This window comes from Gymnodraco acuticeps, unplaced genomic scaffold (genome assembly GCF_902827175.1).
Source record: "Gymnodraco acuticeps unplaced genomic scaffold, fGymAcu1.1, whole genome shotgun sequence".
Lineage (NCBI taxonomy): Eukaryota > Metazoa > Chordata > Actinopteri > Perciformes > Bathydraconidae > Gymnodraco > Gymnodraco acuticeps.
This window is the reverse complement of record NW_022992189.1, coordinates 178,549-205,523: the sequence shown is the minus strand read 5'-3', so window position 1 is coordinate 205,523 and position 26,975 is coordinate 178,549. Positions and strand designations below refer to the sequence as shown.

Sequence of the window (26,975 nt, the reverse complement as noted above, 5' to 3'; positions counted from 1 at the left end):
CATTGCAAGTGACACTCAGTTGACTTCTATGTCAACTGCTAAATTCGTTATTCAGGCACATTTTTAGTTGTGCGGTCCATATCTCATTAAAATATCTAATGTTAGTAACTATTAAAGAAAAAATGGGGACAATTCTGTTTTAATGTAGTTTGACCATTGTAACTGCTGTGCAGACATACTGATGAAATAGGGCTTCTAACTAATTACCTTAAATAAACTCACTAATGAAACCAGTTCAATCCACATTATTCTTATTATTCTTTATGAGCGCAGTAACGGTAAGGTATCGAATTACTTATTTATTTAGTATTCCATAATTTAATAACAGAGATTGACCATCTCTGTTATTAAATTCTGGAATACTAAATAAATAAAACTGAAGTGGCAGAAATCCTACAATTAAGCGGGACAGTGAAGTGTTCTCCGTGAGAGGGTGATCAAGAAAAGAGAGCGAGCAGCCCCGTCGAGGGAGTTTACGGAGCAGAGTAAAAGACACAGAAGGACAGAAGCACAATAACAAGTATATGTAGGTGTTTTTTTTGTAAATAACCGACGGTGTCAAGGTGTAAAGTCCCCTGATTTGTTTCTTACGCCAGGCAGGCATTTGGTGTGATCACCAGAGCCATATGAGGCCGGAGGGCTTTCCTTTGCTTCCAGCTGTCAGATTGTAAACAAAGTCACGTGACTGATGGCAGCGCTGACAAGGTGTGTTTCCCGCAGCGAGACGCTACAATACTAATTGTGGGCTTATCATGTTGATTCGGCCACAACAGAAAACAAATAAAAACTGCTCTCTCCAGAGGGGCAGGTCAGACAAAAATGGCAAACGGGCTGTTGCCGTACCTGTGCACGTCCCTGGTATTGAGTATGTAAGTCGCTTTGGATAAAAGCGTCTAACAAGTAACATGTAATGTAATATATCTTTTTTAAATTGTTAGCAATAACTTATGCTGTGGACTTTAACAAAAGGACTGCAATCTTGGCCAATAATTTAAAAACTAAAAGGGTAGCTTACTTAGAAATCAAATAATGTGGGGATAAAAGACAAAATCATTTAGCAATTGGCTTTTATTTTATAGTTCTGCATTTATTTGTGCACTTGCTGCTCCCACCCTGTTGTATTGTATACTGTAACACCATTTTAATACTTTTTGGCAAAAATATAGTCATTTATTTGATAGTGTTTTTCTCTTATTGACTTCACCACTTTATAAACAACAGTCGAAGTCTGAAAAACAACATCAAAACAGCCTCACGGTGCTTCCTCGCTGCTGAAGCTGGTATTTCCTATAGACCTGAACGCAGCATAGCGTCACTTCAGCGGATGAGCTCCGAGCAAAAGTCACGTGATTGCTGCCAGCACGTGACAGTGTGACCAGAACATCAACATGTCTGCAGCAGCACAGTGAGTCCAGCTCTTATTTCTGTCAGAAAACTCTGAACATGAGTTGATTTTAGGGTCAGATATTGAACAGGGAAGTGTTAGCTTTGACAGTCATGAAGATGTGTTTAGATATAAATATGTTATTACGCTAATCTCGCGATATTGTCTAATATTACAGTTTTTTTTACGATTACTCAGCAAGACTTTGAAAACAAGGCTATTTTTGACAAAAACCTACACATATATCATACAGCAATGCACACAGCAGTAGGAAAACAAACACATTTTTTTGCAAAATTAAACACAATAGTGTACAATAATGAATATCCAGAATATGTAACGGTACACATGTATATATGTGTTTCTGCTTTTTAATGATACAGGTTGTGTTTGATTTTGTCAGAGGTAATGTTAAAATGAAGTCCATATTGACCAGACTGCACACTGATATGTATTTACCACATTGTTCCATCATATGCATTTCTAACTCTAAGGGTTGCATTTTGCACTGAAAATCAACGTTATTTAAATACAATATGGAAAAAAGTCACAGTTGAGGAACTACCAAGTGCTTATTGCCTCTTTTTAAAGCTCACAATTATTTAATAGAAAAGTATATGAAAGCCAGTGCCTTAAAATATAAAGAAAGTGACTTCATGTTTGATTTTTCTGTCAAAAATGTAGATGCGTGTTTCAAGAGCGTTGCAATTGTGACACTGAGAGTTTACTGAGGTTGTTCTTATTAATTTTAAATGTTCTTGTGTGACACAACCCAGGTAGTAATAATCAGATAAAACCGTACGAGAATCTGCTGTATCATCATAATGTTGTCAGCAATCAGCAGTCATAAGGTAATATCTGATATGTTGGAACAAACATCATGCGCACCTTATCAAACTATGTAAAGTTGTGCAACATGACACTCTATAAAACATAGTTTCATACCCAACTTACTGACTCAAACCAAAAAAAAACATATATTACACTAATTTGAAGCTGTTATCCAAAGAGACTTACGATAAGTTCAACGCACGACAAACATGCAGAATATTAAGAACCTGCAGGAACATTAAAGTTGTTTTTCACATTTTATTGTATCCCCGGTCAATTGCCCTGCATGGTGTTTGGATTGCAGTTCAGTACATCTCCACCTCCTCCAGTAAAAACCTCATTTCCCACCTCACTGCTCACTCAGCCAGAGGAGCGTTGTAGAGGAAACTTCTGTGTAGCTATGCAGTGGGAGTCACCGACTCAGGAAGGAGACACGGTAGGAGCAGTAGCTTTGATGTCAAACACTGGTGGTTTATTTGGAGTTACGGCCGGAGGATTCACATCACAAGTCCAAGAGCCAGAGGTTCTGACTTCACGGTAGAGTTGCCACGTCAATTCTGGAGAGCCTCTCTCTTGCCAGCCCATCTAACTGGTTCCACAGAGAGTCATCAACATGTTTTGATAAGATAGCTTTAGATAGTTTGGGCACACTAAGTTACCAGCTTCCGCCACTTATGGCCTTGCATATGTCATGCCCTGGAGTCCTCAGACAACAGAGAAGGAAGTGTCCCAGTGTACCCACAATACCGACCATCTGTGACCCAGTATTGACCGGTCACAGAATGGGAACAATAACATTATTGGCTGAAACAGCCTGTGTCCTTAAAGGAGGTAAACAGACATCAAGGTTTGTCCTGTATGTCACATCTTGGCGTCTATGATAATTATTTCCATAACAAGCGTGATACAGAAACCCTGGAGCCGTAAAAAACAATGAGGTTATGGATTAACCTTTGAGTCCAGGCTCGATCAGATATGTTTGTTATCTTATCAGCAAAGCCAGAGATTATAACCAACACGTATCAGTTACAGGGATGTGTCTCTGTTTATATCTGGATCTGAACTTGTGCTGAAGCTCTTTTTTCAGATTACCTGGAGGGATGGGAATCCTCTGATATCTTTCAATTCATGTGGGATATCTAGTAAAAGCAATTGCAGATTCAACATCAATTCTGCATCAAGTACATAGGGCTGATATTTCATGTGATACTGTCGTCCACTTCTTGCTAATACAGTGTGGCAAATGATTGCTTTAATATTTTCACAAGGTATATCAATTGATTGGGATAATGTAAACACACAAAAGCAAACCTAAGACAAAAACCTTTATTCATGCCAGATTTGCACAAATAAGCACTCTACTAAAAAGTTATTTCTCAATTCTCAGTGACTGAAAAATTAATACAATTGTTGGCTTGAACTTGCTGCCTTTTAAAAAGTAAATTGTCTACAAAGTAACTGTAAAACTGATATTGTATGTGATTGTTTTTCTTACAAAATGCACAATAATGCTTACAAATCAATCAATATTTCATTTGCATATCTTTGTCTAGCATTTTCATACACTTTTAAAGTTGTGTTTCAATTCAGAATCTTTGAGGAAAATATGTTTTACTTTTACATTAATCAGTTTTAATTTCCCACCCCTAAATAATTCTAGAGAGAAGAAAACAAATAATGCATCATCTCTCTTTGTTCAGTAGATGGAAAAAAGATGTCCCTGGATTTGGCTATTATCTGTTTTCATTAGGTCCAATTATTGAACTGAAATGAACACGACATTATCAGAGACTAGTTGAATAAAAGTGATGTTATTTTAGGTTTGAGCCACTTCTAACGTGTTAATCCCAAGTGTCTCAAGTCCTTCAGCTGAGAGTCCTGTCTCCACCACCAGACACCAAAGCAAATTCCTTTTAAGTGTAACGTACCCGGAGGTGGGAAGTAGTGGAGTACAAATACTTTGTTACTTAAGTACATTTTTCTGGTATCAGTACTTTACTCCATTACTTATTTTTCTGACGACTTTTTACTTTGACTTCTTACATGTTGAACACAAATACCTGTACTTTCTACTTCTTACATGTTGAACTCAAATACCTGTACTTTCTACTTCTCTACATGTTGAACTAAAATACCTGTACTTTCTACTTCTCTCATTTTGAACACAAATACCTGTACTTTCTACTTCTTACATGTTGAACCCAAATACCTGTACTTTCTACTTCTTACATGTTGAACACAAATACCTGTACTTTCTACTTCTTACCATGGTTGCAACCGGTACTTACATAAACCTGTACTTTCTACTTCTTACATGTTGAACTCAAATACCTGTACTTTCTACTCTTACATGTTGAACTCAAATACCTGTACTTTCTACTTCTTACATGTTGAACACAAATACCTGTACTTTCTACTTCTTACATGTTGAACTCAAATACCTGTACTTTCTACTTCTTACCATGTTGAACTCAAATACCTGTACTTTCTACTTCTTACATGTTGAACACAAATACCTGTAACTTTTACTTCTTACATGTTGAACTCAAATACCTGTACTTTCTACTTCTTACATGTTGAACTCAAATACCTGTACTTTCTACTTCTTACATGTTGAACTCAAATACCTGTACTTTCTACTTCTTACATGTTGAACACAAATACCTGTACTTTCTACTTCTTACATGTTGAACTCAAATACCTGTACTTTCTACTTCTTTACATTTTGAACTCAAATACCTGTACTTTCTACTTCTTACATGTTGAACTCAAATACCTGTACTTTCTACTTCTTACATGTTGAACACAAATACCTGTACTTTCTACTTCTTACATGTTGAACTCAAATACCTGTACTTTCTACTTCTTACATGTTGAACACAAATACCTGTACTTTCTACTTCTTACATGTTGAACTCAAATACCGTACTTTCTACTTCTTACATGTTGAACACAAATACCTGTACTTTCTACTTCTCACATTTTGAACACAAATACCTGTACTTTCTACTTCTTACATGTTGAACACAAATACCTGTACTTTCTACTTCTTACATGTTGAACTCAAATACCTGTACTTTCTACTTCTTACATGTTGAACACAAATACCTGTACTTTCTACTTCTTACATGTTGAACACAAATACCTGTACTTTCTACTTCTCACATTTGAACACAAATACCTGTACTTTCTACTTCTTACATGTTGAACTCAAATACCTGTACTTTCTACTTCTCACATTTTGAACACAAATACCTGTACTTTCTACTTCTTACATGTTGAACACAAATACCTGTACTTTCTACTTCTTACATGTTGAACTCAAATACCTGTACTTTCTACTTCTCTCATTTTGAACACAAATACCTGTACTTTCTACTTCTCTCATTTTGAACACAAATACCTGTACTTTCTACTTCTCTCATTTTGAACACAAATACCTGTACTTTCTACTTCTTACATGTTGAACACAAATACCTGTACTTTCTACTTCTTACATGTTGAACTCAAATACCTGTACTTTCTACTTCTTACATGTTGAACTCAAATACCTGTACTTTCTACTTCTTACATGTTGAACACAAATACCTGAACTTTCTACTTCTTACATGTTGAACTCAAATACCTGTACTTTCTACTTCTTACATGTTGAACTCAAATACCTGTACTTTCTACTTCTTACATGTTGAACACAAATACCTGTACTTTCTACTTCTTACATGTTGAACTCAAATACCTGTACTTTCTACTTCTTACATGTTAAACTCAAATACCTGTACTTTCTACTTCTTACATGTTGAACACAAATACCTGTACTTTCTACTTCTTACATGTTGAACTCAAATACCTGTACTTTCTACTTCTTACATGTTGAACTCAAATACCTGTACTTTCTACTTCTTACATGTTGAACTCAAATACCTGTACTTTCTACTTCTTACATGTTGAACTCAAATACCTGTACTTTCTACTTCTTACATGTTGAACACAAATACCTGTACTTTCTACTTCTTACATGTTGAACTCAAATACCTGTACTTTCTACTTCTTACATGTTGAACACAAATACCTGTACTCTCTACTTCTTACATGTTGAACACAAATACCTGTACTTTCTACTTCTTACATGTTGAACTCAAATACCTGTACTTTCTACTTCTTACATGTTGAACACAAATACCTGTACTTTCTACTTCTTACATGTTGAACTCAAATACCTGTACTTCTACTTCTTACATGTTGAACACAAATACCTGTACTTTCTACTTCTTACATGTTGAACTCAAATACCTGTACTTTCTACTTCTCACATTTTGAACACAAATACCTGTACTTTCTACTTCTTACATTTTGAACCCAAATACCTGTACTTTCTACTTCTTACATGTTGAACTCAAATACCTGTACTTTCTACTTCTTACATGTTGGACTCAAATACCTGTACTTTCTACTTCTCACATTTTGAACACAAATACCTGTACTTTCTACTTCTTACATGTTGAACCCAAATACCTGTACTTTCTACTTCTCTCATTTTCCAAACAGCTGGTTCCTTTAGTCTGAATATGTGTTTGGTGCGTGATCATTATTCTTTAGAGTCATTGCGTGCCTATTGATTTGAACACGATCCGTGTATCCATCATTTCCTGGTCTTCTCTAAAGAAGAGGGACCAATGGAAACGTTGTCATGTTGCCGTTGTTCAGCATGGAAACATTCATTAGCTAACAATGACATTATTGTTCTATTAATATAAAGGGAGGTCAGGTACTCTTTAAAACAGCTGCTAGTTATGGGTACTTTTTACTTAAGTACATTTCAAAGCCCTCTTTACTTTGACTTGAGTAAAGAAGTTTAGTCAGTACTTCTACTTTTACCAGAGTATTTTTAAACACGAGTATCTGTACTTCTCCTTGAGTAAAGGATGTGTGTGCTTTTACCATCTCTGAACGTACTGGCAATAAACTTGATTCTGCTTCTGCTTGGTGTCTCCCCTCCTCTCAGAGCCGTTTACTGGCTGGGGAACGAGACCCTCAGGGTTTCGGCCGCTCTGTTCGCAGAGAACCGCCGGCGTCTGTGCAGTGGACTGAAGAACAAAGATGGAGTCTTGCCTCGGTCTGTGGTGGTGCTGCAGGGGGGGGAGCAGAAGCAGAGGTTCTGCACCGACACCGACCTGCTCTTCAGACAGGTAGGGGGTCTCTGGGGGAAAAAGTGCAGAACTGAGGCTGAGAAGGGGGCAATGTTACCTTATTTTTTATCCATACATCTCTTTATAAATGATCTCAAAACCAGCGTATAATTGGTAAAGAAACCCTATTTTTTGTCTGTAAGTAAGAATTTTGTTATGTTACAAATAAGGTCTTTAATCAAAGAAATCTGTGACGATATTCCAAGAAAATGTTAAGTCACATTTGCCCATTAAATTCCATCTTGTTCAGCTGAAAGTAACCTCTGTAATTTAAAAGAAAACCCAGTGTTTAGGTTGTTTTTGTTATAATTCAGATAAATCATCTTTGCTTCGCGATCCTTCAATCTGTCTGTACACCACTTGATAAAAACATGTTCCTCAGTCAGTTTTAGTTTTTGACTACTGCACCCAAGAACACATCTTGAATCTCATGCTTGAAATGTACATGAAACTCAACAACCTACCATTTTCAAACAAAATTGGAATAAAACATTCAGATGTACAGCGACTTAGATCAGTGGTTCTCAACTGGTGGGTCGCGGACTCGTTTCGAGTGGGTCGCGGATGCATGAGTGAAGAAAAAAAAATAGAAAAAAAAAAAATTGGATTTTTTTTTTTTTTTTGGGGGGGAAAGTCAATCTTTTATTTTGAAGGCCCGATTTTCTAACGCTGTGCATGCAGTAGGTGTTGGACTGGAAGTACCGGAGACCATAAACGGTTTTGAAAACCTCTGTCACATAGTGATCATCTTCTCAATAAAATATCTTTGCTGATGTTTTTTCGAGTCTTCTGGCCAATCAGAATCAAGATTGTTGCCGGAAGTCCCCACGGAGAATAACTTTGCGGTAGAACTCTTCTTTATACATCCATGGGTACAACTTCAGATATAAATCAACACATAATGACATATGACCCCCGGTCTGATGACTGACAGGTCACAGAACAATGGGAGCTATCTACCCTTACCCCCAATTTAAAGTAAGTCACACAGACCATCTCCTCTTTACTCTTCTCGCAGCAAGATGTCAGAACAAAGTGAAAAACAAACAATGGCATAAAATATTATTAATATGTCGGGTAGTAATAGATTTATTTATTTTCTTCTCAGAGTGTACCAGAATGCATAGTTTATGTTAGTATTTCTAAAAATCTCCTGGGGGAGAATCCCCCCAGACCCCCTGCTGGGGTTGGGTTTTCAGCAAGTGAGCCTTTTTATATAGTTCAGCTTTGATTCCATCATCTCATTAAACCTTTTTTAAAAGCATACTTTAGTTCTGTGAAGGGATATAAGGGATATATGCACTGTACTTCACTTTAATTAATAATGTATGCTGAAAAGCGTATATATTACAGCACGATTTTTTGTTGAATAGATTTGAGTGCTTCAAAATGTTGGGTCGCGATGTATTGACCAAGTAAAAAGTGGGTCCCGAGGCCTGACCAGTTGAGAACCACTGACTTAGATGATTGATGCAACTTAATTCCTACAGGTTATTCTTGCAGTTTACAGTTGACTCATTGGACCACAGTTCCACTGAAAGTCCATCCATGTAGTTATTAATCATTCCCCTCTAGCATTGCATTTATTGCCCCCAATCCCTTAAGCTGTTCTTTCACGATGCCACAAAAACCTCACCTGCCTCCTCCTAAAGGAAAGTCCACTTCTTAGTTTCTCTTGTCGTATTAATCTCTCCACTCTGCAGAGAAATCACTTCCTGATCTCATTCCTCCAACACTATAATTGGTTTTGAACCCAAATCAAAGACTTATTAAAAGTGTTGTTTTGTTGTTGAGCTCTCCGTGAACTGGTCTAAAAACGGACATTATATGATGTCTTTGTGATGCAAGAATGTGACCAGAGGAAAGGTTTCTCTTCTAGCTGACTCCATTATCATCTGCCTCTCTAAAGCTCTGGCTGATTCTCTCCTCTCTGCAGGAGTCTTTCTTCCACTGGGCTTTCGGAGTAACCGAGCCTGACTGTTTTGGAGCCATTGATGTGGACTCTGGGAAATCCATCCTTGTTGTTCCCAAACTGCCTGAGAGCTACGCTACTTGGATGGGAGAGTGAGTCACACTAATCTTCAAAGAGTGCTGCACATGGCCGACAGTCACCATGGCTGTGGGCTGTATCTGGAAGTAAAGTTGATAAAGTCATGTGCTACACAGACACATGTTTTACACCCGGTATAAACATGCTTTTATATTCATTGTAAACTTCACCAGGCGATTTTTATCACCCACACAATGTTGTTCTGATGCCAAAGCCCACTGAAGTTTATCCCAAACAAAACACATGTGTTAAAAGTCAGTGGCGAACCGTGTCTATCACAACTGGACCTTCTCTAGACACACACACCCCCCCGCCCCTCCGCGGCATTACAATGTCCGTCTTTTCACTGAATTGTCGTCTTGAAAAGGGTATTCACAACAATCCCGCAACAACTTCATCTTCACCTGTTGCACTTGTCATTTCAACGTTAAAAACAATAAAACGGCATGAATTGCTTCGTCGCACTCATCTAGATCCTCTGTCTCGAGCCAGTTAACTAGCGGGCCTTCTAGAATACCCTGGAACCGAGGGGAACTCTGAAAGAACACGCCCATTGGCTACAAATCAATATATGATTGTTTGATCAAACTATCAGTCCAAACGTATGCTCTCATTCAGTGCAACGGCCAGGGCATTCTATCAAGGATGTAGAATACCTTGTTGAAGGATATTCTACCCAGAGACCCAGAACAAGATCTGATTGGTTGCTTTCTTTTCTAACACAAAACCACTGAAATGCGTAGTGCATGGTCCGAGAAGGACAAACAAATCAACGTAGCACTGTAATATTACAGACCAACAACACAGATACCATTCTCATTTATTCATTTTATATACATTTTATTTATATAATTAAATCGATTTTTTGTTTGTTTTATCTGAGTGTTCCAGGGTATTCTCTGAATACCTTGAAGGCCCTGACGGCTCGCCACTGGTAAAAGTACAGAAGCCCTGAGAGGCAAATCAGAAAAAGTGATCCAGTGATAGTGATCCACTTTCTGAGTCTGATCTACATAGAGTGCCACAGTGACGCGTCCTCATTTCATTTCATTTCAAACCTTTATTTAATCAGATTGGTCCCTTGAGATCATAGATCTCTTTTTCAAGGGAGACCTGCAGCATATAGGTTCCACATGAAACAAAACAATAAAGGACATCATACATTATATTTACAGGATACATTTACATAGTTATAGACATTTACAAGTGCCCATAGTATCAACGAGCATTTCATTTAGCCTAGCTTTAGAACCCGGAAGTAAGTTAGCATTTTACCACTTCCGGTTCCTTCGACAAAAACCAATGCATAATTTTCTAATCATAAATCTATCGATTAGATTTGAAAATGATAAAAGTAGGGTAGGCATGTGGATATTATCCGGCTGAACAAAACGTGATCCGTCTCTTCAATGTGTGTCGGCCACAGACCTGATTTCCAGCTATTTTCCAAAATCCTATGGAGAAATTTCATTGCTTTTTTGTGGAAGGAACCGGAAGGAGTTTACTTCCGGGTTTTACAGTAGGACGCGACACTGCGCCACTCTTGTTTCTGGTTTTATGACATACTGTAAGAACACGTGGTTTGCCAGGATAATATCTATGACTTCCTTAATGTCGTCCACACACTACACATCTGTCAGTAGTATGGAAGCCCTGAAGTTTTTTGCCAGGATAATATTTATGAGGGAGGCGTGTGGGCTGCTCAATTAATCGTATTTTAATCGCAATTACGATTATGACTTGCAACGATTACGAAAACAACGTAATCGAAATAAAACGATTATTTTTTTATTATTACTTTTTCTTTTTTTTCTTTTTATTATTAATTTTTTTTTTATTGGTTTTTCAGTTGAATTAAACTTAAAGTTCAGGGTAATCAACTGTTAAAAACATAATGTTAAAAAAAACTTCTCAATAAATTGATGTTTTCAAATTAAATGGATAATCGTTTTTAATAATCGTGATATCAATTATTGACCCAAATAATCGAGATTATGATTTTTGCCATAATCGAGCAGCCCTAGCGTGTGGTGCAGTGGGTTGTGCGTTGGTGTTCGGATCAGGGGGTCACAAGTTCAAACCCCGCTGCAGTCAGCATGTCGTTGTGTCCCTGAGACACTTCACCCCTAATTGCTCCTGTGGGGATTGCCCACAGTATTGAGTATGTAAGTCGCTTTGGATGAAAGCGTCTAACAAGTAACATGTCATCTAATGACTTCCATCCATTTTCTAAGTCCGATCTAAAATTATTACTTGTTAAGACATTCGTACACATAAAAAAACAGTTTTGCCATGACAATATCTCTATCTTCCTTAACACTAGAACCGCCAACGGGTACATTTTACCCGCAGCTGTTTTTTGATTGTATGTAACTTTTTTTCAATAACATATTAAAGTCTCTCAGTCCGTGACTTTTCCTGAAAGTGTGTTATGTGTCACCCTCTGTTGTTAACAATTGTCAATATGAAGTCAGATTGAAAAAATCGCCCAAAAAAAGGCCAATTATACCCATATCCGCCAGCGGGTAATATTTACCTCATAGAAAATGCAGCGTAAACATGACGTGTTGCTATAGCAACGCCTTTTGTCTACTGCGGTTCCTTATAGATTGAGAGAGAGATACATAGATAGATAGAGAGATAGATTGAGAGAGATAGATAGATAGATAGATAGATATATTGATAGATGGATAGATAGTTATAGATAGTGTAACATCTTGGAGAATACAAGATCTTGGATGACTGAGCTCACGTTGAGGACGTAATGCATGTGTGCAAGTTACGTGCCAGTTGAATAAAGATGGACACTCGGAATGAGAGAAGTAGTCCACGTCGTCTGTTTATGTAGACAATTATATGTCCATAGAACAGAACATTACAGATAGATAGTTATAGATAGAGAGATTTGTACCTAAACAAAACACAAGTCTAACACCAAGCGTTTAAATCAGCACTCTTAGCGATATTTTATACTTCATGCTATCTGCAAAACTATATCATATGAAAAGCTGAGAGTCCACAGATTCTATTGGTATACGTTTCATCCCTGTGCGATCAAAACTCACTGTTCTGTATGATAAATAAAAGAACATTGTACCTTGAAAATCAATAGCGGGTACATGTTACCCGTTGGCGGTTTTAGGTATTCAGCGACCTCTGGCGGTTCTAGTGTTAATGTAGTCAACACACCACACATCTGTCAGAAGTAGAAGTCCTAAAGGGCAAGTCAGAATCAATACTTGCAGTGATTGATTTTCTAAGTCTGATTTGAATGGTTCAAAAAAGGGTTTTTGCCAGAATAACATTTCTACATTTCTTAATTGTGTCCATACACCACACATCTGTAAGAAGTACGGAAGCCCTGAAAGGCAAATCAGAATAAACTAATCCAACTGATCCCTTTTCTAAATCTGATCTACAATAAATTCCCGCCTGCTTTTTACATAATAAAAGTTAAAGACTGTTTTAAATAAATGTACAGACGTTCTGCCTGGAAGACAATCCCAGGTTCCCTGTTCTCTTGATGTGAAAGCAAGTGAAGGAACATAATGATGTGGAAATAACCCGAGGACTCCTGACCTTGCATTTTGACTCTTCCCTTATCTATAAACCACAAATCTTTTTTTTGTCACCTGATGCAAAAAATACTTTCCACTCAGGAGTTTCTTGATTTATGGTAACTGTCTCTTTCTCCCCTTTCCTCTTTTGCATATGTTCACAGGATCTTTCCCAAAGAGCACTTCAAGGAGAAGTATGCTGTTGATGAGGTGCAATACGTCTGTGATGTAAGTGTTTGTGTGTGGGACACTTTGACATGTTGACTGAAAGGCCAAACAAACCGCCCCAATTGTTAGACAACCAGCAAAAGCCAAACAAAAGTTAATTTGGTGCACAGAATCAGTGTGTGTGTGTGTGTGTGTGTGTGTGTGTGTGTGTGTGTGTGTGTGTGTGTGTGTGTGTGTGTGTGTGTGTGTGTGTGTGTGTGTGTGTGTGTGTGTGTGTGTGTGTGGTGTGTGTGTGTGTGTGTGTGTGTGTGTGTGTGTGTGTGTGTGTGTGTGTGTGTGTGTGTGTGTGTGTGTGTGTGTGTGTGTGTGTGTAGCAATGCAGTTACAGTATTGCACATTACTGCCTCCATAGACGGCTTTAAAGGTCGTCATTTTATCCGAACTTCCCGGTGAATATATCGGATAGTTGATTTTTACTGGTGCCTTTTACAGTAGAACGTTTTTACTGCCTACATGTTTCGCACTGAGGATGCACTTCATGATGTCAAAGGATATTTACTGAGAAGATTTGGCCTCACACATGAGCGTCACACTGATTATTAATTTGGTAAAACCAGAGAGTTCAAACTAATCAAGAAACAAAATCCTCTGATGCTTTTATTTAGAATTTAGAATTGGAATCCTGCAGCTCTTCATTTAGTCTATTTTTAAAACACGCGCTCCTCTTGAGACTGTCCATAATTGCGATGTGAAGACAATTTCATTCTATAATTGCCTGTTTTGAGAGGAATGTTTATGGGTGCTGGCAGCAGATTCCCAGATGAGCCTCAAGTTGGAAGCTTGACAGCTCCGCAGCTATTTTGGAGACGTGCATGTTGACGAATCAAAATATTATAATGAGACTATAAATAACATCTTTTACTGGAAACAAATCACTCAGAAGTCTATTTGATGTTACCCATTTCTTACTAACTGTGACTCATCCTGCTGACGATACTCCAGGTATTTGTTACATCTCGGCAGGCACCTTCCTGAGGTGTTAGATTTCTTTATTAGTCATAAGGTTAACACGCTCATTATCACTTCAACAAACAGACATTTCTCCCATGAAGCAGTGACAGCTCAACACTGCAGTATATTTATAGAAAAACATATCATATAACATCGGCCTCTGCATTTCTTTAACTAATGCTGGCAGATAACTTAAAGGTAGGGTAGGTAAGAATGGAGAAACCAGCTCAAGTGCGCTAGAAAATACACAACCGGAAAATATCTGCCCCTTCCTTCAGACTTCCTTACATAGCCCCTCCTCCAACACACGCGAACGCGCACATGACCAATGAGGGCACGAGATAAGAATAACTTTCTGAATTAAAAAATGATTTGCTGAAGTAAATTACCACCTTTAATGCTGCCTTCAAAAAGGATATACAACTCAGTGTTTAGGTTGTTGTTCTAAACCAAAACCAGGTCATGAATATTTGAGCAGTTTTCAATTTCTCAAACAAGGTGTTTTTTTCTGCAAACATTTCTCCTTTTACCTGATCGAGTGAGGCAGTGTGTGGAGGACATGTCAAGGATTGTTTAAGTATTTTGCTGGTGTCCACCTTCATGATTTTGCATTTTTTGATCTGTGACTGTGTTGTAAGATAATTCAAAGTATGTGCAATGAGTCACGTTTGTCTTCTCAAAACCTTCTTGTTAGGCTGCGAGTAAGCTCTTAAAAATAAAACAAGGTGTTCACTTGTTTTTGTTAGATTTTCAGTAAAAGTCCTCAATCCTGCAATCTTTTAGGTTTTCCTGTTTGTAAACAACTTGAGTAAAACATGCTTGTCGGTCATTGAGCAAAAATACTTAAAAAAATCTAAGTAATGCATGAAATACGAATAAAACTCATACCAATAATTGTAAATACAACCTCAATATAAGTTGCATTTAGTCTAATTGAATATATAAAGTGTCTGTAATGAGATTTTTGGAAATAAAAAGCTAATGTAATGGTTACGGAACCTTTTTTTAACAGTTTAAGGTTATTAATGAGTTAATAATGGACCCATTAAATCAGTTTAACTAACAATGATATCTTCTCTCTGCTTTTTCGCATCAACACATTTATTTCTCACAGTTTCAGTTTTAGAGATGACTTTTTTTCCGCAGTGAATCTTTTAGGAAGTCAGTTTTAGTGGCATTAATAATAAGAATGCTTAAATATCACCACTGAGTCTGGAATCTGTTATCTGACATTTAGCTGTTAGCGGAGGAGTAATAAAGTCACAGTGTGCAGTCTGACCTTTACTCTGCAGACGCTCTTTTATTCCTGCTGAGACTTTAATGAATCTCTGTCTCTGTCTGCAGATTGTTGATGTCCTGACCAACCTGAGACCTGCGCTGCTCCTCACTCTGGTACGTTGTTGTGCACTCATTACTACAGGATTACAGGAAGTTATAACGTTTCATTTAAAGGTCACCTATTGTGCAAAATCCAGTTCTGCATGTCTCTTCTACATCAACATGTGTCCCCTCTTCCTCATGTCTCTTCTACATCAACATGTGTCCCCTCTTCTTCATGTCTCTTCTACATCAACATGTGTCCCCTCTTCTTCATGTCTCTTCTACATCAACATGTGTCCCCTCTTCTTCATGTCTCTTCTACATCAACATGTGTCCCCCTCTTCTTCATGTCTCTTCTACATCAACATGTGTCCCCTCTTCTTCATGTCTCTTCTACATCAACATGTGTCCCCTCTTCTTCATGTCTCTTCTACATCAACATGTGTCCCCTCTTCTTCATGTCTCTTCTACATCAACATGTGTCCCCTCTTCTTCATGTCTCTTCTACATCAGCATGTGTCCCCTCTTCTTCATGTCTCTTCTACATCAACATGTGTCCCCTCTTCTTCATGTCTCTTCTACATCAACATGTGTCCCCTCTTCTCCATGTCTCTTCTACATCAACATGTGTCCCCTCTTCTTCATGTCTCTTCTACATCAACATGTGTCCCCTCTTCTTCATGTCTCTTCTACATCAACATGTGTCCCCTCTGTGGAAAGAGACTCTGAACGTTTCAGGAACAAAGATTCTCTCTCTTTTTGTCCTGATCCATTTCTATAACAACCTGAACATGAGCTGATCAGATTTTGGCCACTTTATGATGTCATAACGATGTGTTGTCTTGTGTACCCATTAGCCAATCATCAACCAAGGTAACCCCCCCCCCCCCCCCCCTTATCACCTGAATCTCCTCCTAGAGCACCATTGAGTTATTTTTAACCAAATCTCTCTCAGAGGGGCGTGAGGAGGGGCTCCTTATTTTCATCTAGTGCAGTGTTTCTCAAACAGATTACAAATCGCCTGAAAATGGTACAAACAGGTGGCAACATGTGTGACGAAGGTGTTGCGCTGGGCTATATCATGCAATTCAAAGTGAAACTTAAGCTCGCTCAATTGCGGAGATATTCCCGCGAGAGTGCGGAAAACTTAAATGTATTTATTTATTTAAAATGTGAAATTTTACCAATATACTCACGGACCACTAGGGGGCGCTCACGGACCGCCAGTGGTCCGCGGACCACACTTTGAGAAGCACTGATCTACAGTAACAGACAGAGAATCTGCACTTTTTAAACAGGGCTGAAACAGAGGGGATTATGGGATGCTGCAATGATCTGTTTGGTATTTGGACACATGTTGTGTTTATATCTGAGACCTATGATATATTGATGAGATAGTAATAGGGGACCTTTAAGAGGTCCTATTCTGCCTTTGTTGTGGAAATGTACCGAGACAAACTAACCAATAATAATAAGATGGTGAGGAAACCGTTCCGTTATACTGAAATGAAGATACTTGGAACAAGACAGTCTTTTAGGGAGTTTATTCTTGCAAGAAGGTTGTGGTTTTCCCTTTCCTGTAGTGTGTTATATAGGTTTGTTTGCATGTAAATGGTCTGCAAAGGCTACAATCCCTTCGTTCCCTCCAGAGGACTCGTTTGTTTACTTCCTGAACATAATGACATCACGATATAACACTCATGCTCATGCTTTGAATATGGATCTTAAGTTGGCGTGACGTTGAAGTCGTGCTGCTGTACTCGGCTGTAGTTCCTTTATAGCATAACGTTAGCATTTTGCTTCTGGCGATTTAGATTTATGATTCGAAATTATAAAAGTAGGGTAGACATGTGGAAATTATCCGGCTGAACAAAACGTGCATTTATCAAACAGGTTTGTTTTTGTCGAGGGAACCCGAGCGCAGCTTACTTCCGGGTAAATACGTCATCCCTGCACCACTCTATTAGCTGGGGCTCCAACACATTGTACGTGATAGGCTAAGGGGCGGGACATCTCTAATCGGTTGACCAATCACAACAGAGCCGGCCATCTAACCAATCGGAGCAGACTGAGCTCTGGTTTCAGACAGAGGGTGAAAAGAGGTGCTTGCAGTACGAGAAAATAAAGAGCTTTTTGAACATTAAAGAATGGAGACATGTCCCAGTAGAGACACTACATACTGATATACACCTGAACATCATCAGGAGAGGACTCTTTAAAGTAGAGACACTACATACTGATATACACCTGAACATCAGCAAGAGAGGACTCTTTAAAGTAGAGACACTACATACTGATATACACCTGAACATCAGCAGGAGAGGACTCTTTAAAGTAGAGACACTACATACTGATATACACCTGAACATCAGCAGGAGAGGACTCTTTAAAGTAGAGACACTACATACTGATATACACCTGAACATCAGCAGGAGAGGACTCTTTAAAGTAGAGACACTACATACTGATATACACCTGAACATCAGCAAGAGAGGACTCTTTAAAGTAGAGACACTACATACTGATATACACCTGAACATCAGCAGGAGAGGACTCTTTAAAGTAGAGACACTACATACTGATATACACCTGAACATCAGCAGGAGAGGACTCTTTAAAGTAGAGACACTACATACTGATATACACCTGAACATCAGCAGGAGAGGACTCTTTAAAGTAGAGACGCTACATACTGATATACACCTGAACATTAGCAGGAGAGGACTCTTTAAAGTAGAGACACTACATACTGATATACACCTGAACATCAGCAGGAGAGGACTCTTTAAAGTAGAGACACTACATACTGATATACACCTGAACATCAGCAGGAGAGGACTCTTTAAAGTAGAGACACTACATACTGATATACACCTGAACATCAGCAGGAGAGGACTCTTTAAAGTAGAGACACTACATACTGATATACACCTGAACATCAGCAGGAGAGGACTCTTTAAAGTAGAGACACTACATACTGATATACACCTGAACATCAGCAGGAGAGGACTCTTTAAAGTAGAGACACTAGATACTGATATGAACCTGAAAATCAGCAGGAGAGGACTCTTTAAAGTAGAGACACTACATACTGATATACACCTGAACATCAGCAGGAGAGGACTCTTTAAAGTAGAGACACTACATACTGATATACACCTGAACATCAGCAGGAGAGGACTCTTTAAAGTAGAGACACTAGATACTGATATGAACCTGAAAATCAGCAGGAGAGGACTCTTTAAAGTAGAGACACTACATACTGATATACACCTGAACATCAGCAGGAGAGGACTCTTTAAAGTAGAGACACTAGATACTGATATGAACCTGAACATCAGCAGGAGAGGACTCTTTAAATATCATATGACTGATCACATGTTAAATTGTTCAGATATGCTGTGGGAGTATTTTACTTTTGGGATGGCACTTAGTTAAAAGCTCCAGTTAGATTTTACCTCTCTTCCTGATAACTGCCATCTCACTCAACATCATCAATTTTGCATTCTCACTCTTTGAAAACCTCTGGAACAGATATATATATATAAATATATATAAACCAGTTGAATATGTTGTATTTATATTTGAATCCTCACTTGTTTGTGTTATTGTTTCCACGCAGCGAGGTCAGAACACCGACAGCGGCAGCATCTGCCGTGAAGCCTCGTTTGAAGGAATCAGTGGGTAAGTTTAATTGGCACCACTTTGTATTTACATAATGAGTCTTTGTTTTGGGAGGTTGTTGTTGTTTTCTTTTATAACCAAGGATACAGCAAGCTCATGCATACTGATTAATGCTGATTTAACCTAATTCTAAATATAATTTAACTAAGCAAACAGTTTTGCTCTTGCTTGTTAGTTATCAGTTAATGACCCGTTTTTATTTGCTCTGGTTTGTTTCCTTCTTTTAGTTTTCACTTCGTCCATGACACTGTTTTCGCTTTGAAAAGTATACTTATTTCAAAGCAAGTATATCATTAACATGCATTACTTTACATTGCATTCAATTTGCAAGTGTATAAATATCTTAGAGGTGATGGTGAGGGTGAGGAGGCGAGTAGTGTACATACAAGATAAGCAACCGGCTATTAATTAACTTAACTAAAGATGATATTAAATAATTATACGTATATTAGTGAAGTGTGGGGATGTTTTGAATGCATGAGTTCTGACAAATAGGAAGTGAGGGCGTCTAATATAGAGGTAGAGAAAGGTAACATAACAATATAAAAAAGTCAATGTATAATGTGTGGTATACCATGTGCTGATGCAAGACTGTATGCATGCTTGTGTCCTTATCTAGTGTTACTAATTAACTCTGTAATGCTCCCCTGCCACTTATTATATTTCAGTCAGACAACTCACGTGTTTCCTAGAAGCAGCATATAGTTGAGTTTGGCGTCTAGGCTCGGGCCTCATCACTCCACAGATATACATAGCACGATGAGCGATGATTAGATAACTATCCCCCGAGCCTACAGAAAGCTGGGGTGGTGGGGGGGGCAGGCGAGCAGCAGCAACATGAAACACAGCAGCAGGAACATGAACGCAGCCATAGGTTAATTAAATGTGGTAAAAACTAACAAGGACATTATGAGAAAGGAGTTTAAATAAAGTCTCAATAAAATAAAACAGCTGGGGAAATGAACTCTACAGCAGATCAAACCCAGAAAATCCATCAAAAGTTATTTGTCTTGGTTTTTAAGAAGGAGAGAATGTTTAAATCTGTGCTTCCAGCTTCTTCAAGTGGAAGAAACAAGACCTTTGAGAACGTCAACTCAGCCTTGATTCACAGATGTAACCATCATTTCAGACAACTCACGTTTCTTAGAAGCAGCATATAGTTGAGTTTGGCGTCTAGGCTCGGGCCTCATCACTCCACAGATATACATAGCACGATGAGCGATGATTAAATAACTAACCCCCCGAGCCTACAGGTGGAAGCTGGGGTGGTGGTGGGGCAGGCGAGCAGCGACGTAGAGTAGCTGCAGCAATGCATGGAGAGAGATCTGGCAGGTTCAATAGAGCGGCATATTAAGGAGACTCTGGTTGGTTGGTTGTAGAGTGGCAAGGGGCGTTATGTATGAAGGCAGCAAGTGCTCGAGTTGACTGCCTGAACTAGCTCGCAGGCCTCGCCCCATATATGTTCAGAGCTTGTGTGTGTGCATTGTTCAAATAAATACTTCTTACTTAACTCAACTCATCAATTATTTCTAAAGCCATATCTCACCAAGCACATTTATCTCAGATTTACACATCAACAAACATGAATGACAGAGCTGAAAGATAAATACAATTACAGGAATATAATAACATGTACAAAAACAAATAAAATTGAGTAAAATGAAATAAAAATAAATATTAATTTCCTCTTGTTTTTTCCATCAGCTTCCAAGTGAACAACACTCTGTTGCACCCGGTCATTGTGGAATGGTGAGTAATTAAAATATGTTTTATAATCATCTTCAGAGAGTCCTTTTGTTCTCACTTTAATTTGTATTATATAAAAACATTACAACAACAGCTGTGCACGTACAGAACAACCCAAACTAAATAAACAATGCAACACAGCTATAGATACTGTTACGACCGGCTCGCAGGCCACAACGAAAACAGATGGAGACGTACAAGGGTTTCCGAAAAAGTAACGGCACATTTATTGTGGCAACTGGGTTCTGCGAACAATCTCTGAACGTAAAATGAGAGGCTGGGCGAGGGGAAGGGATCCCGGCGAGAGTTTCCCTCGTCGGTCCCCGAGAGAGTCGCGATGCCCCCGTGACTCCGGGCAGCTGGGCTTAAGTAGAGCCTGGGGCGCCGGCCAGGTGTCCCCAGTTAAGCTGATTGGCCTCCTCAGCTCCACCTCCATCACAGGACCTGCAACACACACACACACACACACACACACACACACACACACACACACACGCACACACACACACACACACACACACACACACACACACACACACACACACACACACACACACACACACACACACACACACACTATGGGGCCATCACAATGCAAATACAGAGATAATATGAAATACAAACAGAAAATAGAAATGCAGTTGGGAGTCATATTTCTCAGAACAGTTCCTCTTGCTCAATCAGTCAGTATTCCTGGTCGCTGGTTTGAATCTTAAACATTGACCATTCCTCTTCATATTGTGTTTCTTGCAGTCTCAGTCAATATGTCAGTTTTTAGATTATATGAATTTCCTCCACGATCTCTATCCACTGTTCCACAGTAGGAGGCTCCACCTTGCACCATTTCCTAGTTATAGCTTTCTTGCCAGCTATCAACGTTATTTTTACAAGATATCTATCTATGTAGTGAACATTTTCCTCTGTAAAATTGCCCAGATAGAGTGCCATGTAGTCCAAGCTTCTTTCACGAGGGCCACATATAGAAAAATATTCGAAGAGGTATATCGCCTCTTAAGTTCAGTTATAAGTTGGAAAAATCAATCCAATGGGTAAATTATTCTTGAGACTTGAAAATACTGTGAGAAAAACAGCATCACAGCTCTCCATGGGGTTTCATTTACTTTGTTAGCAGCTCATTCCTTAAAACAGAAGCTTCAGATTGCTGCTAATAAGAGGAAATATGAAGGGTGTATTTCAAGCTCGTTATGTAAATAAGTCATTGGGCTTTTTTCTTATCAACTTAGATTTGTTAGAACATGTTTTCAACTTTAATTGACTGAATTTATTTGACAATTGGGCTTATTAACACATGCATACTACTGTGTAATATCTTTGAACATATATATTTAAGAAGTACAATATAAGAGCAGCAGAAGTTTATTATACTTCCTAGTCATTATACTTTTTGAATTTGCTGAGGGCCGATTCACAATGGTCCGTGGGCCGTAGTTTGGACACCCCTGCTGTAGTGCATAGGAACCTCATATCTAAGTATCTTTTGCAAAACCTTGTGTACCGATTCCCAGAACTTAATTGGCATTTCCAAAATATGTGTGCAACTCTCAGCTCTCCTTTAACCACCCAAACACTTGTTACTCATGAACTCTGGGTAATTTCAGCGGTACGGTCAGGTGATTGTGTGTCTGCATCAGAAACGGGGCTTTTCTTCTCTGTCTTGTGTTTGTATCCTCGCAGAGAGAGAGTCTGAACAGATGTAATGGACTCCGTGCCTCTCTCCGTGTCCTCGGCATTAGAGTTTGCACCCTCCAGATGAATTGGCATTTGGTGAAATAAGAAGGAATGCTTTTCAGTCACACCTCCCTTGAACCTCTCGGCCCACATGGCTCTCCTTATAATGGGCTTTTTTAAACTTCCATTAGTGTTGCTTTGGTTACCACCTCCTTGTGTTATTTATTCACTTATATTATTGGTAAACTCCCTTAATACACTCCTGTATCAAACTACTGCTTTAATAAACACATACAATGAGATCTACAAACATGACAAATTATTTGTTTTATAATATAATTTATTGATACATTTATGATACGATACAATACGATACAAAGCAATATGTTACAATACAGTACGATTAAGTACAATACAGTCAGATATGATACAGTTCAATACAATTCAGCATGATGCAATACAATACACCGATACGATAGGATAAAGTACGATACAGTTTGATACTTTATGATACAGTACAATATATTACGATAGGATAGGACACGGTACAATACAGTACGATACAGTTTGATACAGTACAGTACAATACGATATAATACGTTACGGTCAGATATGATCAGGTAAGATAAAGTACAGTACGATACAGTGCATTACAATATAATACGTTACGGTAAGATATTATACGGTACTTTAAAGTACGATACAATGCGATACAGTGCAATACAATACAGTACGATATAATAAGTTACGGTAAGCTATAATACAGTGCGATATGAGTAATATGTATTTCCACATGTATATTTCCACATTTTATTTCTACTTCAGAAATATTCTGGATTGTTTATTTCTAGTGTCTTAATCTATCTGTCTCTTTGTCCGTCCGTCTATCTATCTGTCTCTCTGTCCGTCCGTCTATCTATCTGTCTCTCTGTCCGTCCGTCTATCTATCTGTCTCTCTGTCCGTCCGTCTATCTATCTGTCTCTCTGTCCGTCCGTCTATCTATCTGTCTCTCTGTCCGTCCGTCTATCTATCTGTCTCTCTGTCCGTCCGTCTATCTATCTGTCTCTCTGTCCATCCGTCTATCTATCTGTCTCTCTGTCCGTCCGTCTATCTATCTGTCTCTCTGTCCATCCGTCTATCTATCTGTCTCTCTGTCCATCCGTCTATCTATCTGTCTCTCTGTCCGTCTGTCTATCTATCTGTCTCTCTGTCCATCCGTCTATCTATCTGTCTCTCTGTCCATCCGTCTATCTATCTGTCTCTCTGTCCGTCCGTCTATCTATCTGTCTCTCTGTCCGTCCGTCTATCTATCTGTCTCTCTGTCCGTCCGTCTATCTATCTGTCTCTCTGTCCGTCCGTCTATCTATCTGTCTCTCTGTCCGTCCGTCTATCTATCTGTCTCTCTGTCCATCCGTCTATCTATCTGTCTCTCTGTCCGTCCGTCTATCTATCTGTCTCTCTGTCCGTCCGTCTATCTATCTCTCTGTCCGTCCGTCTATCTATCTGTCTCTCTGTCCGTCCGTCTATCTATCTGTCTCTCTGTCCGTCCGTCTATCTATCTGTCTCTCCTGTCCGTCCGTCTATCTATCGTCTCTCTGTCCGTCCGTCTATCTATCTGTCCTCTCTGTCCGTCCGTCTATCTATCTGTCTCTCTGTCCGTCCGTCTATCTATCTGTCTCTCTGTCCTATCCGTCTATCTATCGTCTCTCTGTCCTCCGTCTATCTATCTATCTCTCTGTCCGTCCGTCTATCTATCTCTCTGTCCGTCCGTCTCTTATCTGTCTCTCTGTCCGTCTGTCTATCTATCTGTCTCTCTGTCCGTCCGTCTATCTATCTCTCTGTCCGTCCGTCTATCTATCTGTCTCTCTGTCCGTCCGTCTATCTATCTGGGCTCACTGTCCGTCCGTCTATCTATCTGTCTCTCTGCTGTCCGTCCGTCTATCTATCTTGTCTCTCTGATCCGTCCGTCTATCTATCTGTCTCTCTGTCCATCCGTCTTATCTATCTGTCTCTCTGTTCCGTCCGTCTATCTATTGCTCTCTGTCCTTTCCGTCCCTATCTATCTGTCTCTCTGGTCCGTCCGGTCTATCTATCTGGTCTCTCTCTCTCTGTCCGTCTGTCTATCTATCTGTCCTCTCTGTCCGTCCAGTCTATCTATCGGTCTCTCTGTCCATCCGTCTATCTATCTGTCTCTCTGTCCGTCCGTCTATCTATCTGTCTCTCTGTCCGTCCGTCTATCTATCTGTCTCTCTGTCCCGTCCGTCTATCTATCTGTCTCTCTCGTCCGTTCCGTCTATCTAATCTGTCTCTCTGTCCGTTCCCGTCTATCTATCTGTCTCTCTGTCCGTGCCGTCCTCTATCTATCTGTCTCTGCTGTCCGTCCGTCTATCTATCTGTCTCTTCTGTCCGCCGTCTATCTATCTGTCTCTCTGTCCGTCCGTCTATCTATCTGTCTCTCTGTCCGTCCGTCTATCTATCTGTCTCTCTGTCCGTCCGTCTATCTAATCTGTCTCTCTGTCCGTCCGTCCTATCTATCTGTCTCTCTGTCCGTCCGTCTATCTATCTGTCTCTCTGTCCGTCCGTTCTATCTATCTGTCCTCTCTGTCCGTCCGTCTATCTATCTAGGTCTCTCTGTCCGTCCGTCTATCTATCTGTCTCTCTGTCCGTCCGTCTATCTATCTGTCTCTCCTGTCCATGCCGTCTATCTATCTGTCTCTCTGTCCGTCCGTCTATCTATCTGTCTCTCTGTCCGTCCGTCTATCTATCTGTCTCTGTCTCTCTGTCCGTCCGTCTATCTATCTGTCTCTCTGTCCGTCCGTCTATCTATCTGTCTCTCTGTCCGTCCGTCTATCTATCTGTCTCTCCTGTCCTCTCTATCTGATCTGGTCTATCTATCTGTCTCTCTGTCCGTCCGTCTATTCTTCTGTCTCTCTGTCCGTCCGTCTATCTATCTGTCTCTCTGTCCATCCGTCTATCTATCTATCTCTCTGTCCGTCCATCTATCTATCTGTCTCTCTGTCCGTCTATCTATCTATCTCTCTGTCCGTCCATCTATCTATCTGTCTCTCTGTCCGTCCATCTATCTATCTGTCTCTCTGTCCGTCCGTCTATCTATCTATCTATCTAATACGATTCGATGGGATATGATACAGCACGATTACGTTGCACTTAAAGCTGTAGACTGCTGAGAAAAGGTTTAATTTACAAAAGGAGGGCTCTGCAGAAAACATCAGGGAACCACTGCTTCGGTGCCATGTAACAGTTGAATGCTGTGAGTGTGTGTTGGTGGTCTACAGGTCAGAATGAAAGAGCCTCTCTCTCACTTCCTGTTTCCGTCCTCAGCCGTCTCACTAAGACTGACATGGAGCTGGAGGTGCTGCGATACACCAACAAGATCTCCAGCGAAGCCCATAAAATGGTAAGATAGACGAGGGTGCTCAAATCGAAATGTTTGAATCTGAAAAGAAAGAAAAAGAAACGTCCAGAGCATGAAATTAAACGGCCAGAGTGTTGAAAGGCTTATTGAGTTCACCACTCGCCCAAATAAATCAAGATGTCAGCCCCTTTAAGGCTATAAACACTTTCAAATGTTATCGATTCTAACTTCTCGGAGGCCGGCAGCTGCACGAGATAGCCTTTGACCAATAAGCTGCAACATTAAAGCCATATTTTACCACGGCAGAGCATTTACCTCTAACACCATGAATAACTTCTTCGGGGGGGACGGAGCCGTTAAACTCTGAGTGTTATCTGTCCTCTGAAGTCACTCGGAGAAAAGTGTTTCTCCTGAGAGACCATTAGGTGTTTTTTGAGGTGTGTTTGGTCACGTTTCTGCCAAAAGACCCGTTTTACGGCAGATTTGCAGGTCCAGTGTTCCCCGTCGGGTCGAAGTAGGAACAGAAAATGTTTATCAATTCTCTCTCTCTGACCTTTGAACTCTTTATATCTGCTTTGAGTAAATCCTGCAGACTCTGCTTGAGGCAATAATCCACACTTTGTTCAGCTCATGTTGAAAATGAGACGGAGGAGAAAGAGCTCACTAGAAACATGTTTTTTACATACTTAAAATGGCTTTTTTGCATACAAACGGAACTGCTAGTAATCAATAACGATGGATATTAAAGTGTTGCATGTGTTCATTTGTAATACGAATTATAAAAATAAATGGTACAAAGTCAGATTTTAACATAATATAAGACGAATAGCAGACTAAAAGAAACATTAGGAATATGAAGAAAACTAAGAAAAAGAGTACATTTCAGTTTCGTTATTGCAGAATCAACATTTTTCATCCATATCGGTAAATATTGACACCTATAATGTACACGGAGCAAATGAAGGAACATTT

General features: G+C 39.4%; 1 protein-coding gene across 1 annotated transcript in view; it reads left to right on the top strand.

Moving 5' to 3' along the window:
• The first annotated feature begins 1,224 nt into the window (after positions 1 to 1,224).
• pepd (peptidase D) overlaps positions 1,225 to 26,975 on the top strand; it is a 36,762-nt gene continuing 11,011 nt past the window's right edge. Inside the window, exons 1-8 of the mRNA XM_034205169.1 lie at positions 1,225 to 1,405; positions 7,218 to 7,401; positions 9,338 to 9,465; positions 13,173 to 13,236; positions 15,532 to 15,579; positions 19,130 to 19,191; positions 20,896 to 20,940; positions 25,970 to 26,045. Coding sequence (XP_034061060.1) covers positions 1,389 to 1,405; positions 7,218 to 7,401; positions 9,338 to 9,465; positions 13,173 to 13,236; positions 15,532 to 15,579; positions 19,130 to 19,191; positions 20,896 to 20,940; positions 25,970 to 26,045 — 624 coding nt within the window. The 5' untranslated portion in view covers positions 1,225 to 1,388. The remainder of the gene's footprint in view (positions 1,406 to 7,217; positions 7,402 to 9,337; positions 9,466 to 13,172; positions 13,237 to 15,531; positions 15,580 to 19,129; positions 19,192 to 20,895; positions 20,941 to 25,969; positions 26,046 to 26,975) is intronic.